Source organism: Stegostoma tigrinum, chromosome 3 (assembly GCF_030684315.1).
Source record: "Stegostoma tigrinum isolate sSteTig4 chromosome 3, sSteTig4.hap1, whole genome shotgun sequence".
Lineage (NCBI taxonomy): Eukaryota > Metazoa > Chordata > Chondrichthyes > Orectolobiformes > Stegostomatidae > Stegostoma > Stegostoma tigrinum.
The window spans coordinates 31,996,988-32,021,053 of record NC_081356.1 but is presented as its reverse complement, the minus strand read 5'-3'; the positions used below and the strand labels follow the sequence as shown (position 1 = coordinate 32,021,053).

Here is a 24,066-nt window from a genome sequence, read left to right as displayed (position 1 = left end):
TCTCCCCGTATTTGCATGGGTTTCCTCCGAGAACTCCAGTTTCATCCCACAGTCCAAAGATATGCAGCTTAGATTAATTAGCCATGTTAAATTACCCCATTGTAGGTGGGTTAATCATGGGAAATACAGGGTTTATAGGACTACAGTCGGGGGGTGGGGGGGTGAGATCTGGGTGGATTGTTGGTTAGAGGATGAGTGGAATCGATGGATCAAATGGCCTACTTCAACACTGTAGAGATTCTGTGATTGACAGTGAGCAGTGAATATAGCAAGCAATTAGCTGACATGCAAATTTCACTACCTCTGCCATAATTCTTGGGAATGCTTCTGGGTTTATTTGGATGAAGAGAAGTGCTTTTATTTCTCTTTTTGCAGGTTGTTTTACTGACCCTGTTTCATATTTAATGTTAGTGTGAGTCACGCAACCACCTCATTCAAGACATGTCAATCTCCCTGCTTGATTTCCATTTACAAAGGTGTATCTATGGTCAGAGGGGTTTTGTGTTACTGATGGAGTGAGCCATGTATAATAATATCCATTGATCTGGCAATTCAATGTAGTGAAACCTCACAAGACGCTTCACAGGATCAATTGTCAAACAAAATTTAACACCAAGCCAAATGATGAAGATATTCAGACATGGCCGAAGCCAACAGCAAATTGGTCGTTTAAAGGAATAAATAAAGAGACTGGGAGATTTAGGGGACAAATGATAGAGTAGTGTGTGCAGGCAATGATGGAGACATGAAAATCAGGACTGCACAAGAGGCCAGAATTCAAGGAGTGTAAAGATCTCAGAGAGCTGAAGGAGATTAAGGAGAGTGAGGCCATAGCGGGACCTGAAACCCAAAAGGAAATCACACAATTTCCCACTTTGTAAACCAACGATTCAACAACTTCAAGTGACAATTGTTTTGATACTAAATAAAAACTAAAAGAACCGCGGATGCTGTAAATCAGAGACAAAAACAGAAATTGCTGGAAAAGCTCAGTGGACCTGGTAGCGGAGGAGAGGGTCTGAGGAAGGATCACTCGACCTAAAACTTTAACTCCGATTGCTCTCCACAGATCCTGTCAGACTTGTTGAGCTTTTCCAGTAATTTCTATTTTTAAAAGCTGTTTTGACTTTGGCCCTTTTATATAAACCTTGCCTTTTAATAATTACAGCCTGTGGTCAGAGCGTTTCACAAAGTAGAGCTTGGGTTCCTTCACTCAGTCCATGAGCATTCTTCCACGATTGGAAACTACAATGGCGATCTTGTCCAAATGGTTGGGGACAATATGAGGATTTTTATTTTATTCACTCAGGGATGTAGGCATTGCTGGCTATTTACTGCCTGAATTTTACAGAAAGAATCAACCACATTGCTGTGCACTTGGAGTCACATGTAGACTGGCTAAGAACTGAAGATTTTCTTCAATAAAAGGAGACATGTGAGCAAGATGGGATTTTATGACAATCAACTCCATTCAACTGGCTCTTCATTCCAGAGTTTGACTGAATGTAAATTTTACCATCTGCCATGGTGGGATTCAAACCAATTTCCCGAGGACATTAGCCCAGTGTTCTGGATTACTTGTCCAATACCACTACACGATTGCCTCTCACCTAATATAAATTTTAGAGAACAAGGACCGACATGCAATGCAATAGTAGGTTTTGAAAAAAATATGTAACTAGAAACACATCCATCATGAACTTTAGTGTTCTGGTTCGGGAGGAGGGCTGCTGCCATAGATCAGAATTACAGATCTACACAGAATCTAAGTTTTTTTTGTGACAACATGCATTTTTGAATGCATGTTATGGTCTGGAGTTAGGATCAGTGACATTCAACATTTCAACAATCCTTCAATCATATACGGGCACAGAGACAAAGATGTAGAGCAGAGAAAAAGACCCTTCGTTCGAACTCAGCAATGGCAACCAGATATCCTAAATTATTCTAGTCCCATTTGGCCCATATCCCTCTGAACCCTTCCAATTCATACACCCACCCAGATGTCTTTTCAATGTTGTAATTTTATCAACCTCCAACACTTCCACTCACAGTTCATTCAACACACGCACCACCCTCTGCGTGAAAACGCTGTCCCCTTAGGTCCCTTTTATCCTTCCCCTCTCAGCATAAACCTGCACCCTCTGGTTTTGGACTCCCGTACCCCAGAAAAAAACCTTGACTATTCACCCCATCCATGCCTGTCACGATTTTATAAACTTCTAAAAGGGCACCCCTCAGCCTCCGACCCAAAAGGGAAAATAGCCCCAGCCTAGTCATCCGGTCCCTATAGCTCAAACCCTCCAAACCTGGTAACATCCTTGTAAATCTTTTCTGAACCCTATCAAGTTTCACAACATCTTTAGCATGGGGACAAAAATAGCACATGGTATACCAAAAGTGGCTGAACCAACGTCCTGTACAGCCACGGCATGACTTGCCAACTCCTATATTCCACGGGCTGACCAATAAAGGCATGCATACCAAATGCCTTCTTCACTACCCTGTCTACCTATGACTCCACTTTCAAACAGCTATGAACCTGCACTTCAAGGTCTCTTTGTTCAGCAAAATGCCACAAGACCTTACCATTCAGTGTATAAGTCCTGCCCCGATTTGTGTTACCAACTCACATTTATCTAAATTAAACTCCATCTGCCAATCCTCGACCCATCGGCCCATCTGATCCAGCTCCCATTACACTCTGGGATAACCTTCTTCACTGTCCACTACACCTCCAATTTAGGTGTCAACTGTAAACATACTAACCGTATCTCATATATTCGCATCCAAGTCATTTATATAAATGACAAAAAGCAGTGGACCCAGTAACAATGCTTGCAGCACACCATTTGTCACAAGCCTTCAGTCTGAAGAGCAACTCTCCACCACCACGCTGTGTGTCCTACATTCATGCAAATTTTGAATCCAAATGGCCAGGTTCGCTAAGAATATTGCCCACACTCACTACCTGCCATTACAGTGTGTCGGGAATCATAGAATCCCTATAGTGTGGAAGCAGGCGATTCGGCCCATCAAGTCAACACCACCCTGCAAAGGGCATCCCATCCAGACCCAACCCCCTACGCTATCTCTAACCCTGTGCTTCCTGTGGGTTATCCACCAAACCTACATGTCCCTGACACTATAGCATCCCTACCTCCCCCTCACCTCTATCCAAGGCTAGGTGTATTGGCCAAGTTAAATTGCCCAAAGGGATGTGTAGATTAGGTGGGTTATAGGGGGATGGGTCAGTGTGGGATGCTCTAAGGGTTGGTGTGGACTTGTTGAGCCTAAGGGCCTGTTTCCACACTGTAGGGGTTTTATGATGATTCTATAATATGGATTGGAAAATTATATGCAGTACTCAAGTTTGAGAAGAATTAAGAAAAATTTGAGAGACATAAATCTCAAAGTGTGCAAACCAGCTGCTTTGAACAAATAAATCCTAGGACTTACAAAGGGTGACACAATGGCTCAGTGTTTAGCACTGCAGCCTCTCAGCGCCAGGGACGCAGGTTCAATTCCGGACTCAAGCAACCGTCTGCGTGGAGTTTGCACATTCTCCCAGTGACTATGTGGGTTTCCTCTGGGTGCTCTGGTTTCCTCCCACAGTCCAAAGATTTGCAGGATAGGTGGGCTGGCCATGTTAAATTGCTCATATTGACCAGGGATGTGCAGGCGAGGTGGGTTAGCCATGGATATTGTGGGATTACAGGGATATTAGATGAGGTGAGTCTGAATGGGACGCTCTTCAGAGGATTAGTGTGACTCGATGGGCTGAATGGCCAGCTCCCCCATAGAACGCACAGATTGAAAGCAAAGATGTGACATTAACTTAGTGAAAATCACTGGTTGGGCTAAAGTGAGAGCAAGTAACGATGCTCAGGGATGAACAGGACTGGCAGCTTAACGTTCCAGGGTACAGGAAGGATCACAAGGGGGGCAAGAGAGGAGGAGGTGTTGCATTTTTGATAAAGGATAACATTACAGCTCCAGTTAGGTAGGATATTCCTGGGAATACGTCCAGGGAAGTTATTTGGGTGGAACTGAGAAATAAGAAAAGGATGATCACCTTATTCAGAGTGTACTATAGATTGCCAAATAGTCAGCGGGAAATTGAGAAACAAATTTGTAAGGAGATCTCACTTATCTGTAAGAAAAATAGGTGGTAATGTAGGGGATCTCAACATTCCAAATGTAGACTGGGACATGGTGTAGAAATCAGGTGATTCTCTACAAGAGTATAAAAGTAGTAGGAGTATATTTAAGAGGGAAATCTGGAGAGAAAAAGGAGGACACAGATAGCTTTGGCAACTAGCATCAAGGAGAATCCAAAGGGATTCCACAAATACATTATGGACAAAATAGTAACTAGGGAGAGAACAGCCCCTTTGAGATCAGCAAGGCTGCTGATGTGTGGAACCACAGGAGATGGGGAAGACACTAAACGAGTACTTTGCATCAGTGTTTACTGTAGAGAAGGATATTCAGAACGTGGGGAAATAAATACCAACATCTTGGAATATGTCCATATTACAGAAGGGGTAGGTGCTGGGTGTCTTAAAACACATAGAGGTGATAGATCTCTTGGCATCTGATCAGGTGGACCCTAGAACTCTGTGGGAAGCGAGGCAAGTGATTGCTGGGCCCCTCGCTGAGATATATCATCGATAGCCATAGGTATGGTGCCAGATGCCTGGAGGTTGGTTAACGTGGTGCCACTATTTGAGAAAGGTGGGAAGGAAAAGCCAGGGAGCTGTAGACCAGTGAACCTGAAATTGGTGGTGGGCAAGTTGTTGGAGGGAATCCTGACGGACAGGATTTTCATGTATTTGAAAAGGCAAGGACTGATTAGGGATAGTCAACATGGCTTTGTGTGTGGCAAATCATGTTTCATGAACTTGACGAGTCTTTTGAAGAAGTAACAAAGAGGATTGATGAAGGCAGAGCGGTGGACGTGACCTATATAGACTTCAGTAAGGCACTCGACAAGGTTCCTCATGGTAGACTGGTTAGCAACGTTAGATGACACGGAATACAGGGAGAATTTGCTTTTTGGTTAAAGAACTGGCTTGAAGGTAGAAGACAGAGAGTGGAGGGGGGTTACTTTTCAGACTGGAGGCCTGTGACCGGTGGTGTGCCGCAAGGACTGGCGCTGGGTCCACTGTTTTTCATCATTTATATAAATGATTTGGACGTGAACATAGGAAGTGTGGTTGGTAAGTTTGCAGAAGAAATGAAAATTGGAGGTGTTGTGGTCAACGAAGAAAGTTACCTTGGAGTACAACAAGATCTTGATCTGGCGAGCCAATGGGCCTAAGAGGAGCAGATGGAGTTTAATTTAGATATAAATGAGGTGTTGCATTTTGGAAAGGCAAATCAGTGTAGGACTTATACACTTAATGGTGAGGTCTTGGGAAATGCTGCTGAACAAAGAAACCTTAGAGTGCGGGTTCATAGATCCTCGAAAGTGGAGTCGCAGGTAGTTAGGATAGCGAAGAAAGCATTAGTATGCTTTCCTTTATTGGTCAATGCACTGAGTATAGGAGTTGGGAGATCATATTGCAGCTGTACCAGACATTGGTTGGGTCATTAATGGAATACTGTGTACAATTCTCTGTTTATAGGAAGGATGTTGTGAAACTTCAAAGGGTTCAGAAAAGATTTACAAGGATGTTGCCAGGATTGGACGGTGTGAGCAATAGGGACAGGCCAAATAGCCAGGGGATGTTTTCTGTCGATTGTCGGAGGCCGAGAGGTGACCTTATAGAGTTTTACAAAATCAACAGAGGTAGGGTAAATGGACAAGGTATTTTCCCCAGGATTGGGTGGGGGTGGGGGGGGGGGGGGGTGGTGGAGTCCAGAACTAGACAGCATATGCTTAAGGTGAGACAGGAAACATTTCAAAGGGGGCCTAAGGAGCAACTTTCTCCCCCCATAGAGAGTGCGTATGGTAAGTGTATGGAATGAGCAGCTAATGGTGGAGGCTGGTACAATTACAACATTTAAAAGGCATCTGGATGGGTGTATGAATACAAAGGGTTTAGAGGGATATGAGCCAAATGGGACTAGATTTATTTAGGATATCTGGTCGGCACAGACAAGCTGGACCGAAGGCCGAAGGGCCTGTTTCCATGCTGTATGTCTGTGACTCCATGCAGTCCATTCTGAATACACTGCTTCCTGACTCAATTTGATGGACTGATCTCATATTGAATATAAACAGCCTCACACAGCAGCTGAGACATAAATACAACACATTGACTCTGAATTTTACTGAAGTACTGGATCAAAAACCCGGAACTCTCTTCCTCACAGGGCTTTGGGTCCACCTACAACACGTGGACTGAGGTAATTCAAGGCAGCACATCAACCCTATTTTCAAGAGAGAAAAATCCAGAATGGAAAAGAAATGTCAACCTTAACAAAGGTAGCTACATCCCAGGAAAGGGTGAAAATAAAGTCGGTAAATAAAGCAAGCCTTGATGTAGCACCATGGTGAATAACTTTACAAGACACAAGTCTAAACCTAAAACCACCAAAATGACGATGCCCCACTCACACAAGTAGTCGAGGAGAGTATACGGTGAATTTGTACTATTCAGCTGAAGACTGAGGTGCAGTACGCTGTGTAGTTAAAGTTGAGCACAGCTCTCATCAGGATGTTCTTGTCATACAGTTTGATGATGACATTTGTTTGAAAAATATCAACGTATCACGGCTGTTTTTCAAATGGACCAATTAAAGAGCCTGTTGTCTCAAAATGCGTCGAAATTAGTCAATCCCTCCCTCAATCCACAATGTTTCTCTGCTTTCCACTCCTTGCCCAATCCAAAACATTTTTGTCTCTCTCCCCACTGCCTTGGGCAGCAGTGGCCGAAGACGGGAGCTGGCTGCTTCAGCAAGGTCAGCAACTACCAACATCATTAAATACATGTGGAACAGACAGGAATTTCTTGCCCTTTGTTCTAAAATGACATAACCTCATCTGAACTTCAGTACCATCCTCAATAAATCCTTTTTTAATACAGTTTTTGCATAGAAGCTATATTGTTGTCACAACATAATTAAAATTGGCATATCTGACAAAGCTCATCATTTCAAGGAGATTCCAGGCCTCCCATCTTCCTAATTCTAATCTCCTGCAATCCTGCAACCTTCCAAGATCTTGTTGCTCCTCCAATTATGTTCTATCATTAGAAGCCATGCCTTCAATTACTTAGACCCTGATGCTGTGTGTATTTCCCTCCTATCTACTTTAGGATACCATGTAAAATCTCTCCTTGGGCCATTGCTTTTGGTTACTTGTCCAAACAAATCTCCAAAGCTGAGGTGGTGGCAACTTTTGTTTGATACTGTTCCTGTGGAGCGCCTGTGTTAAAGTTGCTAATTAAATGCAAGACACAATCAGCTTCAGAAAAAACTTAATCTTCCTGTATTCTAACACAAATTCATTATTTTTCCTGATCACATAGCACTTTAGGGACTTCTGATCACCTCACTGCAAGACAGCCAAGGGTCAATATATTATTTACAACACTTACGTTAGGTAAGTTCCTCTGGAGTTGATACTCATCATGAGGTCCACTTTCTTCATTGGCGTTTCCAGGGTCCCAGTTAGATTAATGGCACTTGCATTATTTATCAGTATATCTATACCTGTTGGAATTTAAAAAAGTCAATCACCAAAATAGTCTGGTTAGGCATTGCTCAAAACATGTCATGCCAATTGTTAGCCAGCTCTCGTAGCAGTGCAGATTGTTGGTGGGCCACAGACCCTAGCAACACCTGCTCCAGTTCTCTCTCCCCATGAAGACTGACTGTGGTGCCCTGAACCTCAGATGACACCTTGACCCAGTGTTAGTATAAGTTAAAAGGTCATGGATTCAAGCTGCACAGTTGGGCATTAGAAAAAAAGCTGAATATGACTGTGCACTGCCATACATCATCATAGTTTGCATTATTTGCATGAAGTGTTGAACTGCCCAGGATGATGCAAAATGTCCCATGGGGCTTCCAGAACACACAACATAGCAGAGGACAGCACAGGAACAGGCCCTTCGGTCCACAATGATGTGCCGAACATGAAACCAAATGCAACTTATCCCTTCTGCCTGCCCTTGGTCCTTATCCCTCCATTCCTTGCTTACCTAAAAGTACCCTAAATGCCCCGATCATGAGCAAAGAAATTCAGCTGGTAACCTGACCAGCATTCATACCTCAGTCAACAACACTAAAACAAGTTAATTACCAACAGTCAACATGGTTGCTGTGTACTTGGCAGAAACAAGAAATTGCTTTTTCATTATTACACTGTGAAAATGTTGGGGAGCAGTGGCCCGAACTGCTGATTCTACACATTAGACATACCTACTCCCTTTTAAGTAATTTTTAATCAACCTATTTGGACACATCTTGACACACCTCTAAAGCAGGGAGAGCTTTAAACCAGACTTTCTGGCTCAGCAGTATGGACACTACCCCTGCAGAAGAGCCCTCCTATTTCTCCTCTTTTAGATATTTTCCAAACAACCTGTTCAAAGACGTCACTACACACCTCTGGAATAGGTGGGACTTGAACCCAGGCCTGCTGGTATTAGGGAAAGGGGCACTTCCACTACGCCACAAAAAACCCAGTTGCCTTTTCTATCCTTTGCATCCAGAAGTGCTCCTACACACAACCAAAAATTTTGCAAAATCACCTGTGATATTCCCTCACATATTAACTACCACCATAAATCACTGAATCCCAACTGATTAATTTATATGCAAAGCCCTCTAAACGGAAATGCGAACCAAAGGTGAGAGAGAGGGGGCTAAACCAAAATCTAGTCAGTAAAGCATCTAACCCCCTGAGGTGCCCATCTGTCTCTAAAGGCATTGAATGTAGTGGTGGATACTGCATGGTCCCTGTCTAAGGACCCAACTCTGCACACAAACATTCCCTTTTCTCTCTACCTCGTCACTTAATTAATCAACGCAACTGACTTACTGAGACATTATTGAAGACCAAGTAGGCAAAATATCAACAGGCTAACTTTTGCACTTTAACCACCGACAGGTTTGTTATAACTAATTGAGGAAATTTCTTTGCTCACTCACTCTGCACTTGAAATGCACTGCAACAGTTTAAACGTATTCAATCCATACAGTTTCCTGTGGAGCCTCTTCAGTTCTTTTACTGTGTTAAACAAATGCAAGTGGTTCTTCTCTTGGTGCAATCCTCTGTTTTTTGAAGCAAGTGAGCAAAGAGGAAGGCAAAGATAGGATTGTCCTATACTACAGCATGGAAAGAAGTTCCTTAGTCCATTGTGTCTACGCCAATCATCAAGCATCTATGTCCATTTTCCAGCACTTGGTTCATTGCCTTGTATGCTATGGCACTCAATTGATCATATAAATACTTAAATGCTGTAATGGTCCTTGTCTCTACCAACCCTTTAGGTGAGTTCCTCATATCCACCACACTGCAGATGAGAAATTTCTCCATAAATCCTTTCTCAACCTCCTACCCTTCACTGTAATTCTATGTACCCTAGTAACTGAACCCTCTAATAGGTGGTGGGAGAGGGAGGTGGGCATGTTTGTTTGTATATAACTCGACCTATGTCCCTCATAGTTTTGTAGACCTCTATCAAGTCCCCCCTCAGCCTTCATTGCTCTAAGGAAACCACGTCAGCCTACCTTGTCTTTCTTCATTACTGAATCACTCCAGCCCAAGCAGCATCTCAGTGAATCTCCTCTGCACCCTCTCCAAAGGGATCGTGTCTTCCAAAATGTAGCATCCAGAACTTCACACAGTACACCAGCTATGGCCTCGCCAACTTCCTATACAGCTCCATAATAACCTCCCATCTCTTGTATTCTATGCTTTGACTAATAAAGGCAAGTATCCCATATGTCTTCTTAACCACCATAACCACTTATCCTGTTACCTGCAAAGATCAGTATACTTACACACCAATGTCCTGTTGATCCTCAGTTCTATCCACAGTCCAACCATTCATCACATATTCCCCCTTGCTTTATTTGTCCTCCCACAATACATCACTTCATACTCTTGACGAAACCGTTACATTTGCCACTGTTTTGCCCATCTGACCAGCTCTTCGATATCGTCCTGTGTTCTCAGCGTTTACTCCTTGCTATTTACGCACCACCAATTTTTGTGTCATCTGCAAACTTACTGACCAAATCTCTTATACTTGTATTTCAGTCATTAATGTATAATACAACCAATCAAGGACCTAGCACTGAAACCTATGGTCTGCCACTGGACAAAGTCTTCCAGTCACAAAGCAAACTTTAACCAGAACCCTCTGCCATCTCGGAGCCAATTTGCTCCAGATCCCATGGGCTCTCCCATTCGTGACCAGTTTCCCATTCAACACCTGTCAAAAACCTTACTCAAGTCCATGCTGACCACATCAACCAAATACCTTCAACTACACACCTAGGCACCTCCTCAAAGAAATTCAAGTTTGTTCGACATGATCGCTCTCTGATAAAAACCATGCTGATTATCCTTCAGTAATTCTTGTTTCTCCAACTGGACATGAATACTTTGTCTTCGAATATTTTCCAAAGAGTTTCGCTATCTCTGATGTCAAACTCACTGACCTGCTATTCCCTAGTTTATCCCTACCACCCTTCTTAGATCATGGCTCTGCATTAGCTGCTGTTCAGTCCTCTGGCATCTCTCCGGTGTCCAGAGAGGATCTGAAAATTAATATTCAGGCCCATACAATCCCATCTCTTGCCTCCCACAGCAATCTAGGATACACCTCATTGAGAATTAGCGATTTATCCTCTTTTGAGCCTGCTAATACTTGCAGCTGATGTTAGACTAACTGGAAAGGCAAATTGCGTTGAACAAATTTACTGAAGTTTCTGAGGCCGTAACTAGTCGAATAGACAGTGGAGAATCAAGTGAATGTGGTGTATTTGGATTTTTAGAAGGCTTTTTTGAAGGACCCTCATTCGAGGTTCGTGGATGAACTTAAAGCACATGGGACAAGGGTAATATACTGGCTTGAGAATTGTTGACAGGAAACCAAGTAGGATCTAATGGGTCTTTTTCCAAGTGGCAAGTAGTGACCAGGGAGGTACTATAAGGGTTCGTGCTTTGGTGCCGTCTGTTCATGACACATATAAATGATCTGGATGAGGAAACCAAATAGGACAATTCCAAGTTTGCTGATGGCACAACACGGAATTGGATTGAGAGTTGTAAGGATATCAGGAGGCTTCAGTTTGAGTTTGATGAGTTGAGTGAGTGGGCAAATACAATACAACATGGCTAAATATGAAGTTATATACTTCAGTGTGAAAATAAAGAAAGGAAAACAATTACATAATAAATGATGAAATATTGGCAAGTCTGGATGTATGAAGAGATCTAAGTGTCCTTGTACAACAGTCAATGAAAATTGAAAAGGTGCTGCAAGCAATTCGGAAGGCAAGTCGTATACTGGCCTCCACTGCAAGAAGACTTGAGTTCAGAAGTAGGTATGCCGGACTGCAGTTGTATAGGGCCTTGGTAACACTGCATCTGGAGTAGTTTGTGCAGTTTTGGCTTTCCTCCCCAAGAAAGGAGATGCTTGCCATTGAGGAAGTGCAGCAAAGGACACTAGACTGATACGGGGGATGGCAGGACTGTCCTATGAGGAGAGAATTGTTCGACTGGTCCAGCTTGCTGTTTGACTGCAGCTCAGAAGGATGAGAGGGGATCTGATTGAAACGCATAAAATTGTAAAAAGGTTGTACATAATTATTCACACTGTCACTGGAGAATTATGGCACGGGGCTATTAAAAATATAATTGTTGACAAAAGGTTAGGAAGATCTTTACAATACACGAAAACTCAAAGTGCAGACAGTGTATCCAATGACCTGCATGCTGTTGCAATCAAGGTTATATTAGCTCTGTGTTTGTATAAAAACAAACCAGGTCTCTAGTTTTGCCAACAAAATGTTCTCATTGCCTGGTCTGTCATATTAGGCAGCTGAGCAAGCTTCCAAGTTTCAGGGACACATATTAACTGATGCACAACACTTTTACAACATGGAATGAAGTAGAATTCACAGTAATAGTCCACTAAGACCAACTGGTCCATGTATGTCCTAACCTATTCAGTGTAGAAGATAAAATCCCACACACCACAACATTCCTTTGCAATTCTGGGGTCAAGGTTTTGGCCAGAGCTGATTATCATCCCAAGCTCTTATGTGTACACACGGCAAAAAAAGCTAAAGAAATTTTCTGGCAAGTCAGTTAAGAGAAAAGATATCGGAAATGATGCTTTCGGATTTATTTTGTTTGTTATTCTTCTCCATGCTAGAACTTAGAAGCCTCCAGTATTGACAATACTAGTTGTGGAGTAGCTGTTGTCATGTTTGCATAGTGTCAAAAAAATCACAAGATGGAAATTTGTGATAGCTTTTTATTTAATCAAAATGAGTTGAAGAAGTATCCTTCCATGATTCAGCTGCATGAATCAACATTTGTTCTGCTCCACCAGACAAGCATCCTCTCTCATCCTTCTCTTCAGGTTAGAGATAAGGAACATAATTCAATCTGAGAGAATGGTTCCAGGGATGAGGTAGTTCTGCTTTAGAGACAGATTGGAGAGGTGCAGATTGGTTTCCAGGGAGAAAACAAGATTCAGAGAGGATTTGATAGAGGTGCTCGAAATCATGAAGGGCCCAGACAGAATAGATAGGTAGAAATTGTGAAGTTTTCACAAATAAATGGGCACAAATTTTGAGTAATTAGCAAAGAAAGTAGAAGTGAAATGAGGAAAACTTTTCATGCAGCAAACGGTTAAGATATGGAAGGCATCACCCGAGTGAGCATGAGGGCAGGTTCAATTGAAGCTTTCAAAATGGATTTACAATGTCAGCTAAGAAAAGAAACACCCACATGGTTACTAGGAAGAAATGAAGAATAACAGGAGGTAAATTGCCCATTTATTCAGAGGCCAGTAGAGGCAGGGTAGGCTGAAGAAACTCTTCCAGTGCCGTAATAACTCTGAGGAAAGAGCAGGGGATGCACCCTTGAGACTGACCTGCCATTCAATCAGATCATGGCTGATGGATTCAACAGATGATCCATCATTTCAACTTCACTTTCCTGATCTATTCCTATATCCCTCGATTCTCCTAGTTCCCTAAGACTTGATAGTTAGATTATAAACTGGAGATTAACTCTCTCCCCTCACCCATGTTATTCACCGACTCACGCGACCTAAGTGCCCCTACTCGGAATAATGAATTACTGGATGGCTTTATGACATGTCAAGGAGGGTTTAAAACTGTGCTTTAATGGGATATTTCTTGGTAAAAATGTGTGCATGTGTGATTGCATAAATATAGATCTCTGGATCCAGCCGAAGAATGGGTCCTGTTGTTTGAATTGGGCAATGATGTTTCAATTGAGTGGTGATCTAAGCACCTGCATTACACACTGAGGTAGCTAATCAGTCTTGTCAGCACATCAGTTCCCGGCAGACAGAAGCTATCACTCCATCACTATGTCATGAATAACCTCTTCTTCAAAATCAAGTCAGTGACTCGTGTGTGTAGTAAATGGGGCTTAAAATTGGCAAATTGTACTGCGTGCAAATATACTGTATTAAAAACCTTAAACTGCACATCTCTTCAAATATCAGATACTGTCATTCAGCTTTAAGAAAGAAACTGAAGTCATGGTCAGGTAACAGTCTCAGCACTAAGTCTTCCAAGGCATCCTTTTTAAGTTGCAAACTACAGATTGCAGTTCATGCTGATCCATACTGACCATCTCAAGGGAAGGTGTCTCTGAATCAAGTTGATTTTGGGGAAATTAGGAATATTTCTGCCAGAAGTTGAGATTCATGAATCTTTAATTAAGAGTTGTGAGTTTGGCTGCCATAGTTGCATTAAATTAGTTTGAATGGGACAGAATTGCCTTTGGAGAGGCTATTTTGAGGACACTGGGATTTCTGCATTACCCAGGGGATAGTACTTTGCCAGAATGGGGGCTCTGGCTGGGACAGCAAGTTAGAAGCTCAAGGGATAGTTTGAATGAGATGCTCTTCAGATGGTCTGTGTGTGGACTCAACGGGCCCGCTTCCACACTGCAGGGATTCTATGATTCAATGACATACACAAGCCGAGGGCTTCAGAGAATTGGAGAAGCTCCTCAAGGTCCTTGGATCAATAACAGTGCAAAACTCTGAACCTTCTTTTCTATGGTACATCATATTTCAACTGATAGAATGTTGAATATTAGTTATTGTTGTCAAAAAAAATCTTGCTGTTTAATTTACAAATTAATAATACTGTGTCCTATCTGGTAACACTGCGGAGCTGAAGGTGCACAGCAGGCCAGGCAGCAGAGGAGCAGGAAAGTGGGGATTTCTGAAGAAGGGTCCCTACCTGAAATGTCAACTTCCCTGCTCCTCTGATGCTGTCTGACCTGCTGTGTTCCTCTAGCTCCACGCTGTGTTATCTCTGACTGCAGCATTGCAGTTCTTACCATCTCTGTGTCCAAAGTGGTTATTCGTCCACAAGAATCGACAGACTTTTGATGCATTTTCATAACGTCCACAAATCCACAATAATAATAATAATCTCAGAAAATAAATCACTGTACCTCCAAAGGTCTTTACTGCATTCTCCACTGCCTCGCTGATTTGCTCCTCATTTCGCACGTCGACAACACAGGGTAAAGCATTGCCTCCAGCAGCTTCAACTGAAAAGCACAAAGAAAATTAATAATGCCTGTAGACAAGTGAAAGATATATAATATCTGTTTCTCCACCCGAGGGAATCAATCAATAGCCGTGTGCATCACAAAGGCTATTTTTCAGCCAAATAAAACAGTAAGACAAAACTGAAAAGACAAAACACATTTGTTTCATTTCTAAAGCTGAAGTAGTTTGGTGTTGATGATGATTGAGCCATTATGGGCCTGTCAACATACATCAGCCAACCGTATTGACTACTTCACACAAACGTCATTGCCAGCAACTTCTTATTCAAATAGGCAAATGACAACAAGGCAATGAAAAGGTCCTGTATTATATTTTCAATTACAATGGAATCATCTGTGAAGGGTTTGGCCTGCATTACAGGAGAAAATACAGCATTGTAAGGTGGTAGGAAGTACAATTTTACAAATTGTATGGTGCAGTTGTGAAACTTATAACATTACTGAATGCAATGCGCAGCCAGAATACATGTTCCTACTGGATTGAAGCTATAACTTATCCATTTATCCTAGTTAAGGGAATCAGCCAGGCAGAGAATGCAATGGAATTGTAGAATTGGTGTAATTTATCTAAAATTTATACACCATTGTCCCACAATCTCTGACAAATAACTCATTTTATTCACGATGATCAATAAAAAGCAGCCACATCCATGAACTTCAATAAAAGGAACAATCCAAACTGCTCATGCTCCAGTCAGCTTCCTCCTGAAATTAAGGGAGAAAGACTGACTCGTATTTATACAATCTTCACAACGTCTGGGCATTCTGAAGTGCTCGACAGTCACAGAAGTACTTGAGAGTGGTCTCTGTTGTCATGTAAGAAACACAATAGCCTATTTGTGTAGAACAAGATTGGGAGGCAGGACCAAAAGATTGTAAGAAAGGAAGTGGTGGGGGCTGGTACAATAACAACATTTAAAAAGACGCCTGGATGGTTACATGAATAGGAAGGGTTAGCAGCCAAATGCTGGCAAATGGGACTAGAATTACAGAGGATATTCAGTCGGCATGAGGGGTTGGACCCAACAGTCTGTTTCTGTGCTGTACATCTCTATGACCCTGCATAGGAACAGGAATAGGCCATTCGGCCCTTCGAGCTTATTCCACCATTCAACAGGATCAAATGATCCTCTTGTTCATTCACCCAATAACCCTCGATTCTCCTACTGATCAAGAATTTATCTAGCTCAACCTTAAATAAACACAAGGACACGGCCCCAAAACTCTCTGCGGCAAGCAGTTCCAAAAACTCTCCTCATCTCAAGCAAACACTGACACCCCTTAATTTTGAGACTAAGCCTTCTGATCCTTGACTCTCCAGTGAGGTGAAATATCCTCTCAGCAGTAAAACATATGTAAGGGATTGACATTGGAGCATGTATGTGATCCAGAACTCATGGGCTCTCAAAAAAAACAGAAGAAAACGTTTGGGCTTGTGCATTTTTAAATAATGCATTGTCTTAATTACTGCCAAACTACCCCTCTGACCTGAAAAATTATCTAAGTCTATAGCCTTTCTTCAGACTTAAATTATTGTTGGAGTGATTTTTAAGTATGAATTCTTTTTCTGAGTTTTCTATTAATCCATCTCACGCTTAATGCCATCTTCCTTTCCCTTTCTTCTTTTCACTATCTACATGAGTTGGCATCAAATTAAATGTTCTAATTGATACTTCCTGGTTCAGATTCAAACCATCTCAGAAACAGTTGTTGCCATCTGATTGTTGGAAGAGATACACAGTTGCATTCCCCTTTCATACAGGCCCCAGAGACCTTGTGAAAGATGCCACACCCAAATGCTTTTGAAGCATGGCCAAGGCCATTACTAAACTCCACAGAAAGTCAAAGGGGTTCAGTGCCATCAATGGTGACTAACATCAACCTCTGGGTCATGGAGACCATGCTGTGTCCCAGCAATCCTCCAGTAACTCGCCTGCAGAAAAATCACAGTTGACAGCTAACAAATGTGCAAATTCCAAAAGATACTGATGAGTAAATTGTAAAAGGAGAATGCTTGCAGGTTGTTTGACTTCAAAGGGTGTCACTGCAGAGGCCACACAGTGTGGACGCAGAGGAACGTAGCAGGTGAAGAGGGTCCCAACCTGAAACATCAACTTTCCTGCTCCCTTGATGCTGCCTGGCCTGTGGTGTTCCTTCAGCTCCACACTGTGTTGTCTCTGACTCCAGCATCTGCACTTCTTGCTGTTTCACAGCAGAGGCCAGACCTGTACTCATTGGATACATTGTTTTAGAGTTGGATTTTCTGATGTGGACTGACTCCCTCTCTCTGAGCCAAAAGCTGTGGTTCCAGTCCTACTTCATATATAGCGACAGAAGATTCCATAAAACATAGAGCTGGAGGAACACGGCAGGTCAAACAGCATCTGATGAGCAGGCAAGTCGATGTTTTGGGTCTGGATCCCTTCCTCAGGGCTGGGGAGGGGGAAGGGAGCTCGAAACAAATTGAGGGAGGGGGCTGGGGAAGGTAGGTGCTTTGGTGATAGGTGGATGCAGGTAGGAGGTTGTAGAGATTGGTCAATGGGAAGGGTGGGGTGGATAGCTGAGAAAGAAGATGGAGAGAAGTGAGGGGGAAGGTGTAGGAGCAGATGTAGCACTTCCTGCTGATGCAGGGAAAGGTGCCGGGTGTGGTGGAAAGGTTGGTGGGGAGTGTGGAGCAGATGAGGGAATTGCAGAGTGAGCAGTCCCTACGGAAAGCAGATACAGGTAGGGGAAGAATGTATCTCCCAGCCACAAAAGATGAAATTCAGAATGAAACCAAGAAAGCTGATTATCAATCTGCAGATCCAATACACCTATGGCAGAAAATAGGAGTGGGACAGACTCCTGGACAGCCACACTTCAAGTCAAGAGCTGCCCCTCAAGTCATATCCTCTGGGACAGGCTAGCAACACATTAAAAGGGTAAAAAAAAATGAGCGATGAAAACAAATATAAGCACTCGCTTTGAAACAAACAAAAACAGAAGAAACTCAGCAGCTCTGGCAGCACCTATGAAGGCAAAGCAGTGTTCATGTTTTGAGTCCAGTGACCCTTCTTCAGAGGATCAGTGATTCTTTATACGCCACTTGCGTGACAAAACACAGGAGCGCATGAAGTCTAAGCCTCTGGATAGGAATCAGTACCAGTGAAAAAGAACAAATTCTTTCTTTCAGAACCTCAGGGTTGCATAGTCACTTCAAATGTGAGATTTCGCAACATAATGTACCTGCTGGCTAGAACCCTTCAAGTTGTACTGGGAGCCTAAATAATAGTTTTAAAAATGCTGCTCGAGGTATACGCTCTCTGAGGAAATGCTGTTCAAGTAACACTTTTGTAAGCAAAAATAGTGGGCTACTTAAACTGAAAGATTGAGAACAGCTGGCAATCAATCACCCAAATTCATTGAAATCACTGGAACAGCCACACAGAGCAACCTTTGCAAATATTAATGAGGTCCCTATTCAAATATTGAAATAGGAACACATTTTTGTTTTTGTTAAACATGTGCTTAAGCAGCCAATGGGCTAACACACATCATGCAGTCATCAGTATCCTAGTAACTAGCTAAAAATACATCTTAGCTTTCATGCTAATCCAAGCAACGGGCACAACCTACCTGGCCCATTCAATTCATTTGAAAGCAAGACAATTGCCTGGAGGTTCGATCATTACATTGGTTACAGCTCCAAGCTGAATGCATACAGTGGCAATAACAACAGGTGCTACATGAATGGTACCTCATGCAATGCAAGGAACATCTGTTCATGGTTGTCTGCATGGACAGGCTCTGGGACTCTTTATCAGCATTAAAAACAAATTTAAAAAGTCAAGTTTTTGTCAGGGAATTGGCCAGTGCATAAAATAGAATATACAAAAACCTTGAATACATTAAGAAAGGCATTACACCCAGGATAGATGACAGAATTTGTAAAAGAATTATGCGGCTGCACTGAACAGTAGATGGTCTTTCAGCCCATAAAGTCTGCAGCTCTTATGAGGTGATGGTCATTGTCAAGTTATTGGACGGGATCCTGAGGGACAGGATATAGGTGTATTTGGAAAGGCAAGGACTGATTGTGTGTGGGAAATCATGTCTTACTAATTTGATTGAGTTTTTAAAAAAAAATTACAAAGAAGATTGATAAGCACAGTGTCGGGGCAGTGATCTATATAGACTTCAGTAAGGCATTCAACAAGGTTCCTCATGGGACACTGGTTAGCAAGGTTAGATCACATGGAATGCAGGGAGAGTTAGCAATTGGGATACAGAAGTGACCTGAAGATAGGAGACAGAGGGTGGTGGTGGAGGGCTGCTTTTCAGACTGGAGACCAATGACCAGTGGTGTGCCACAAGGATCAGTGCTGGGTCCGCTGCTTTTCATCATTTATATAGATGATTCACATGTGAACATAGGAAGTATGGTTGGTAAGTTTGCAGATGACACTAAAATTGGAGGTGCAGTGGACAGTGAAAGAGGTTACCTCAGAGTATAATGCAATATTGATCAGATGGGCCAATGGGCCGAGGAGTGGCAGATGGAGTTTAAGTTAGATAAATGTGGGCTGCTGCATTTTGGAAAGGCAAATCAGGACAGGACTTATACACTTAGTGGTAAGGTCCTGGGGAGTGTTGTTGAGCAAAGACCCTGGAGTGTCAGCTCAGAGTTCCTTCATAGTGGAATCATAGGTAAATAGGACAGTGAAGAAGGCATTTGGTACGCTTGCATTGGTCACTGAAGTGAGGACAGGCGTTGGGAAGTCATGTTGTGGCTGTACAGGACATGGGTTTGGCCACTTTTGGGACACTGCATGCAATTCTGGTCTCCCTACTATAGGAAGGATTTTGTGAAACTAGAAAGGGTTCAGGAAAGATTTACAAGGATATCGCCAGGGTTGGAGGGTTTAAGCTATAGGGAGAGGATGAATAGGCTGGGGCTATTTTCCCTCGAGCTTGGAGGCTGAGGGGTGACCTTATAGAGGTTTATAAAATCCTCAGTGGCATGGATAGGGTCTTTTCCTGGGGTGGGAGGGTCCAATGCTCGATGGCATAGATTGAAGGGAATAGGGAGAATATATAAAAAGGGACATAAGGGGCAACTTTTCCATGGACAGGGTGGTGTGTTTACTGGAAAGAACTGCCAGAGGAAGTGGAGGAGGCTGGTACAATTACAACATTTAAAAGGCATTTGGGTGAGTATACGAATAGGAAAGATTTAGAGCGACATGGGCCAAATGCGACCAGATTTATATAGGAGAGAGATAATGGGAACTGCAGATGCTGGAGAATCTGAGATAACAAAGTGTGGGGCTGGATGAATACAACAGGCCAAGCAGCATCTTTGGAGCACAAAAGCTGACGTTTCAGGCCTAGAAGGGTCGAGGCCCAAAATGTCAGCTTTTGTGCTCCTGAGTTGCTGCTTGGCCTGCTGTGTTCATCCAGCTCCACACTTTGTTACCTCTAGATTTATGTAGAGATATTTGGTTGGCACAGCCAAACTGGACTGAAGGGTACGTTTCCATGCAGTATATCTCTCTGACTCTCTGATGCTAGTCCTCTACCCTGCTCTTATCCTGTACTCTTGCAAACTTAAGTATCTCTCTAATTCTGTTATGAAAAACTACAGAATCTGTACCCACAATTCTATCAAGCAATACGTTCTAAATCCCAACCATTTGTTTCTATCAACCAGCTTTTCTTCATTGGCAAACTGATTACAGCAATCACCTTAATGTTCGCTCTGGTCATTCATCCTACAGTCTGGGGAACCCATTCCTCTTTTATCACTGGATTCTCCCATTGCGTCAGACAAGTGCTCAGCAATGAGAAAGAACCACTTTACAGTCTGAATTGATGGTATCTCATATGTCATGAAACCATGTTTCAATTTACATAACAATCACAAATACTGCATATGACGTCAAAGCTGGAGGATTAGTTGGAGTCATTTGCTTTGCACTGTGCTCCACTTGTCCTAACAGGTACCTGGACCTGTTATTTTCAAATCTTGAAATTGCTTGATCATGAGGACTTCTCCATTTGAGCCTGCCCAAAATTACTTTCCCCTAAACATCGGAATCCAGCTTGCAAGGTCTGAGGTTGACTTTAGGATTAGCTCCTATCCAAGTTTGGGGTGTTGTGTGGCACAGTTTCCCTCGCTCACCCAGCCACAGAGAACTGCCTCTGGTTGACCAGAATTGCCGATGCGAACCCAATGACTGATCCAGTGAAGGTGGGTTCTCATGAGATTGTTCTTAATCCCAAGTACAACAGTCTCAATCTTGGGGATTTTGCTCCACCACCTGACTTGGTAAGTAAGCTGAGTGACAATGGAATGCTTCGAGATACTTCAGTAGGTTGTCCAAGTCTCATGCCCTGTTATGAAGTAATGCCAAAACCTTTGTCTGTTTGACTGTGACTTTTATTCTAAGATTTAGTTCACACTCTTTCTCAAGTCCACAATACTAAATCTTGAGCTTGCTTTTAACAGGCAATGGGTCAGATCATCAGTCCTATTAGAGAGGGTAGTCTCAAGATAGCAAAACATCTGTACTTCATGCAAGTTTGTGTAGTTCAGATTGACAAGGTGGTAGGAAGACAGATGGGAGTTGACAGAAGGTCTCGGTTTTCCTCAGATTCACTGTCAGGCCAAAATGGCCTGGGGTCAGGGCAATCCACAAGCAACTGAATACCCTCCAGTGTATGCGCAAGTATCCCAAATAATTCACTCAGTCACTGCTCATTAATACTGAGCTTTTGAAAGTTAAAGATGTCACCATCTGTCCTCAATTAAGTGTGTACACCGAAGGTAAGCTTTTTGATGGTATACAGGAACATGCCAAAGTTCAAACATGCCAAACAGATTTGAAGCCAATATAAATAAATGAATGAATTTTATTGTCACGTGTATTTTATGGATAGATAAAAAGCAAAATACAGTGAAACACTTTCCGATGTTGCCACAATACAGCACCATTTTGAATGGTTTTAAGAATAAGGAAGTAAAAGATACAGCTTGAAGAGAATCCACCAGTCCTGAGCCAGCTCATCATCAATGATGCTGCCATCCCTTTTCCAGTGCTTTGCTAGTGACTACACAAGACCTAACCAACGTTGAAGTTGCCTCTCCTCAGGAACCATCTTTCACTGCTGAGCCAATGCTCCTCCATTACCATTTCGCCACTGTCTGCATCCAAACCCACCAATGTCATTGTCGCATATCTCACCGATGGGCTCCTCTTGATGTCACTGTGATGCCCATTCGCCACTCTTCAGGTGCCACATTTTGCCGCTGAGCTGTTTCTCCACCGCCATTACTTTCGCACCACCAGTGCCAGACCCAACCAATGACTAAGACACTGATTGTCAAGTGCCATCTTTTGCTGCTGAGCCTACCTCGCTGATGTCACCTCCATCGATTTTGATGCCAGCTCCTGCGCTTGCCCCGGAAAAGTAAATAGGGGCTCACCGAAATCCACACTGGGCTCCCTTGCTGTTACCACGAGGCCCGGTCTGGGCCTGCTCGCCATCGCCATGAGTTCACTGGAGTCCTCGCTGGGATTCTTCGCGGCTACTGATGGCAGTAAAGGAAAATAGGGAAAAAAAAATGCAAGGAAAAGAAAAGAAAAGCAGTTGGAGTGGACTAGCCCCTGGCACAGGGCTCTGCTGCCATCTTGATGAATACATACCTTGTTTGGTGCCATTGATGGCAAGAAAGGTATCCAATGATGGGCCACCTTGCATTATATTAGCCTTCAAGAAATGAATATTTAACAGTGAACGGCCTTCTCAGGCAGCCACATCTGAACAGAAATATCCACAGACCTTCATGGCCTGGCATTTAACTGGAGGGACATTCTCCTCACAAGGAGAATACATATGGACACTGACTACTTGCAATCTTGGGAGTCGCAAATGGTGTTGAACATGGTAGAATAATCAGCGAACATCCCACTTCTAATCTTGTGATGGACTGGAAGAGTTCAGAAACCATGTTTTGTGTCGGTGTCATTAACTCAAGGTGAAGTGAAGGAGGTCATATGATGGGAAGTCTGGATGGTTTGATTGTTAAAAGGGGGCCCAGAATAATTCACTGGGAAAGGCTGCAAGGTGCTTCCACTTGTGACAATGGCTAAATTCTATGTACAAATCGTCAGTCAGGAGACTTCCATCTACACACAAAGTCCCTGTAATTCACATTGCTAAGGAGAAGAGTCCTAAGAACAGAAAGGTTTCTATGACTTCTCTGACTTTAGGTAACCCTTCCAGGGTGTGGGAGAAAGGAGGGTAGTTTGAGGCCACAGTCTTCAAGGATCAATGTGCAGCTGTCTAAGTGGGAGCTTCCACTTTAGAGGCTGAAAGAGTTGTTTAGCAGAAGCTATAGAGAGAGATCTACAAGAAAATGCACACCTCTTAAAACAGTTCTGAAGTGAAAGGTTTCTAGGCCAGTAGAAGGGCCAATAATCATTTTGGACTGCTCTGGGACAACTGAATGCCTATTTAAAGGACAGTCAAACATTCACCTGACAAAGCTTTTTTCGTTAAAGTTATAGTCTATGGTTTAAAGTCAAAGTTGCTGACAAAAATAGAGTACAGTAAATTGTGATAACAAAGTGTGTAGCTGGATGAACACAGCAGGCCAAGCAGCATCTCAGGAGCACAAAAGCTGATGTTTTGGGCCTAGACGCTGCTTGGCCTGCTGTGTTCATCCAGCTACACACTTTGTTATCTCGGATTGTCCAGCATCTGTATTTCCCATTATCTCTGACTACAGTAAATCGTGCTTTTAATCTGTTTGTTACAGAAAATGTCTTAAAACTGGAAATCTTGCTTTGACATCCAATCAATTTTTAACAACGCTCAACAGTATTTGTTTTTAAAAATCAAGGTCTCCATTGGGATTGTAACAAAGATAATTGACAAAGGAGCTGAAGATTGTGGGGGCCTCAGATATAATCCTCTAGAACTCTAGCGTCAATGTCCTGGAACTGAGGTACTTAGCTTGCAAGTGCCAAAACCATCTTGCTTTGTGCAAGGAACTCCAATTAGATTTCCATCGACTTCAGTTCTGTGAAGGGCCAAAGTGAGCCAAATGCTGCCTTAACGTTAAGAGCTGTCACCCTTATCTCATAGCATCTTCTGTTCAATAACACAGTCCTCGGCACTTCACAGAAGCAACTATCAAACAGAATTAGACACAAAGTCTTACAAGGAGATACATGGACAGAAAGCTAGATTTTGGAAGGAGTCTTAAAAAGCAGAGAGAGATGTAGGGAGGGAATTCTAAAACTGGCTCTAAGTAATTGATGGCA

The 24,066-nt window shown here is 42.8% G+C and overlaps 1 protein-coding gene across 2 annotated transcripts in view; it reads right to left on the bottom strand.

The window, feature by feature from the left end:
* The window catches only part of hsdl2 (hydroxysteroid dehydrogenase like 2), a 127,904-nt gene that overhangs the window by 65,169 nt on the left and 38,669 nt on the right, over positions 1 to 24,066 (bottom strand). For both annotated transcript variants that reach the window (XM_048527217.2, XM_048527216.2), the window contains exons 3-4: positions 14,639 to 14,737; positions 7,548 to 7,662 (exon numbers count right to left, since the gene is read on the bottom strand). In XM_048527217.2, the coding sequence (XP_048383174.1) occupies positions 7,548 to 7,662; positions 14,639 to 14,737 (214 nt within the window). The remainder of the gene's footprint in view (positions 1 to 7,547; positions 7,663 to 14,638; positions 14,738 to 24,066) is intronic.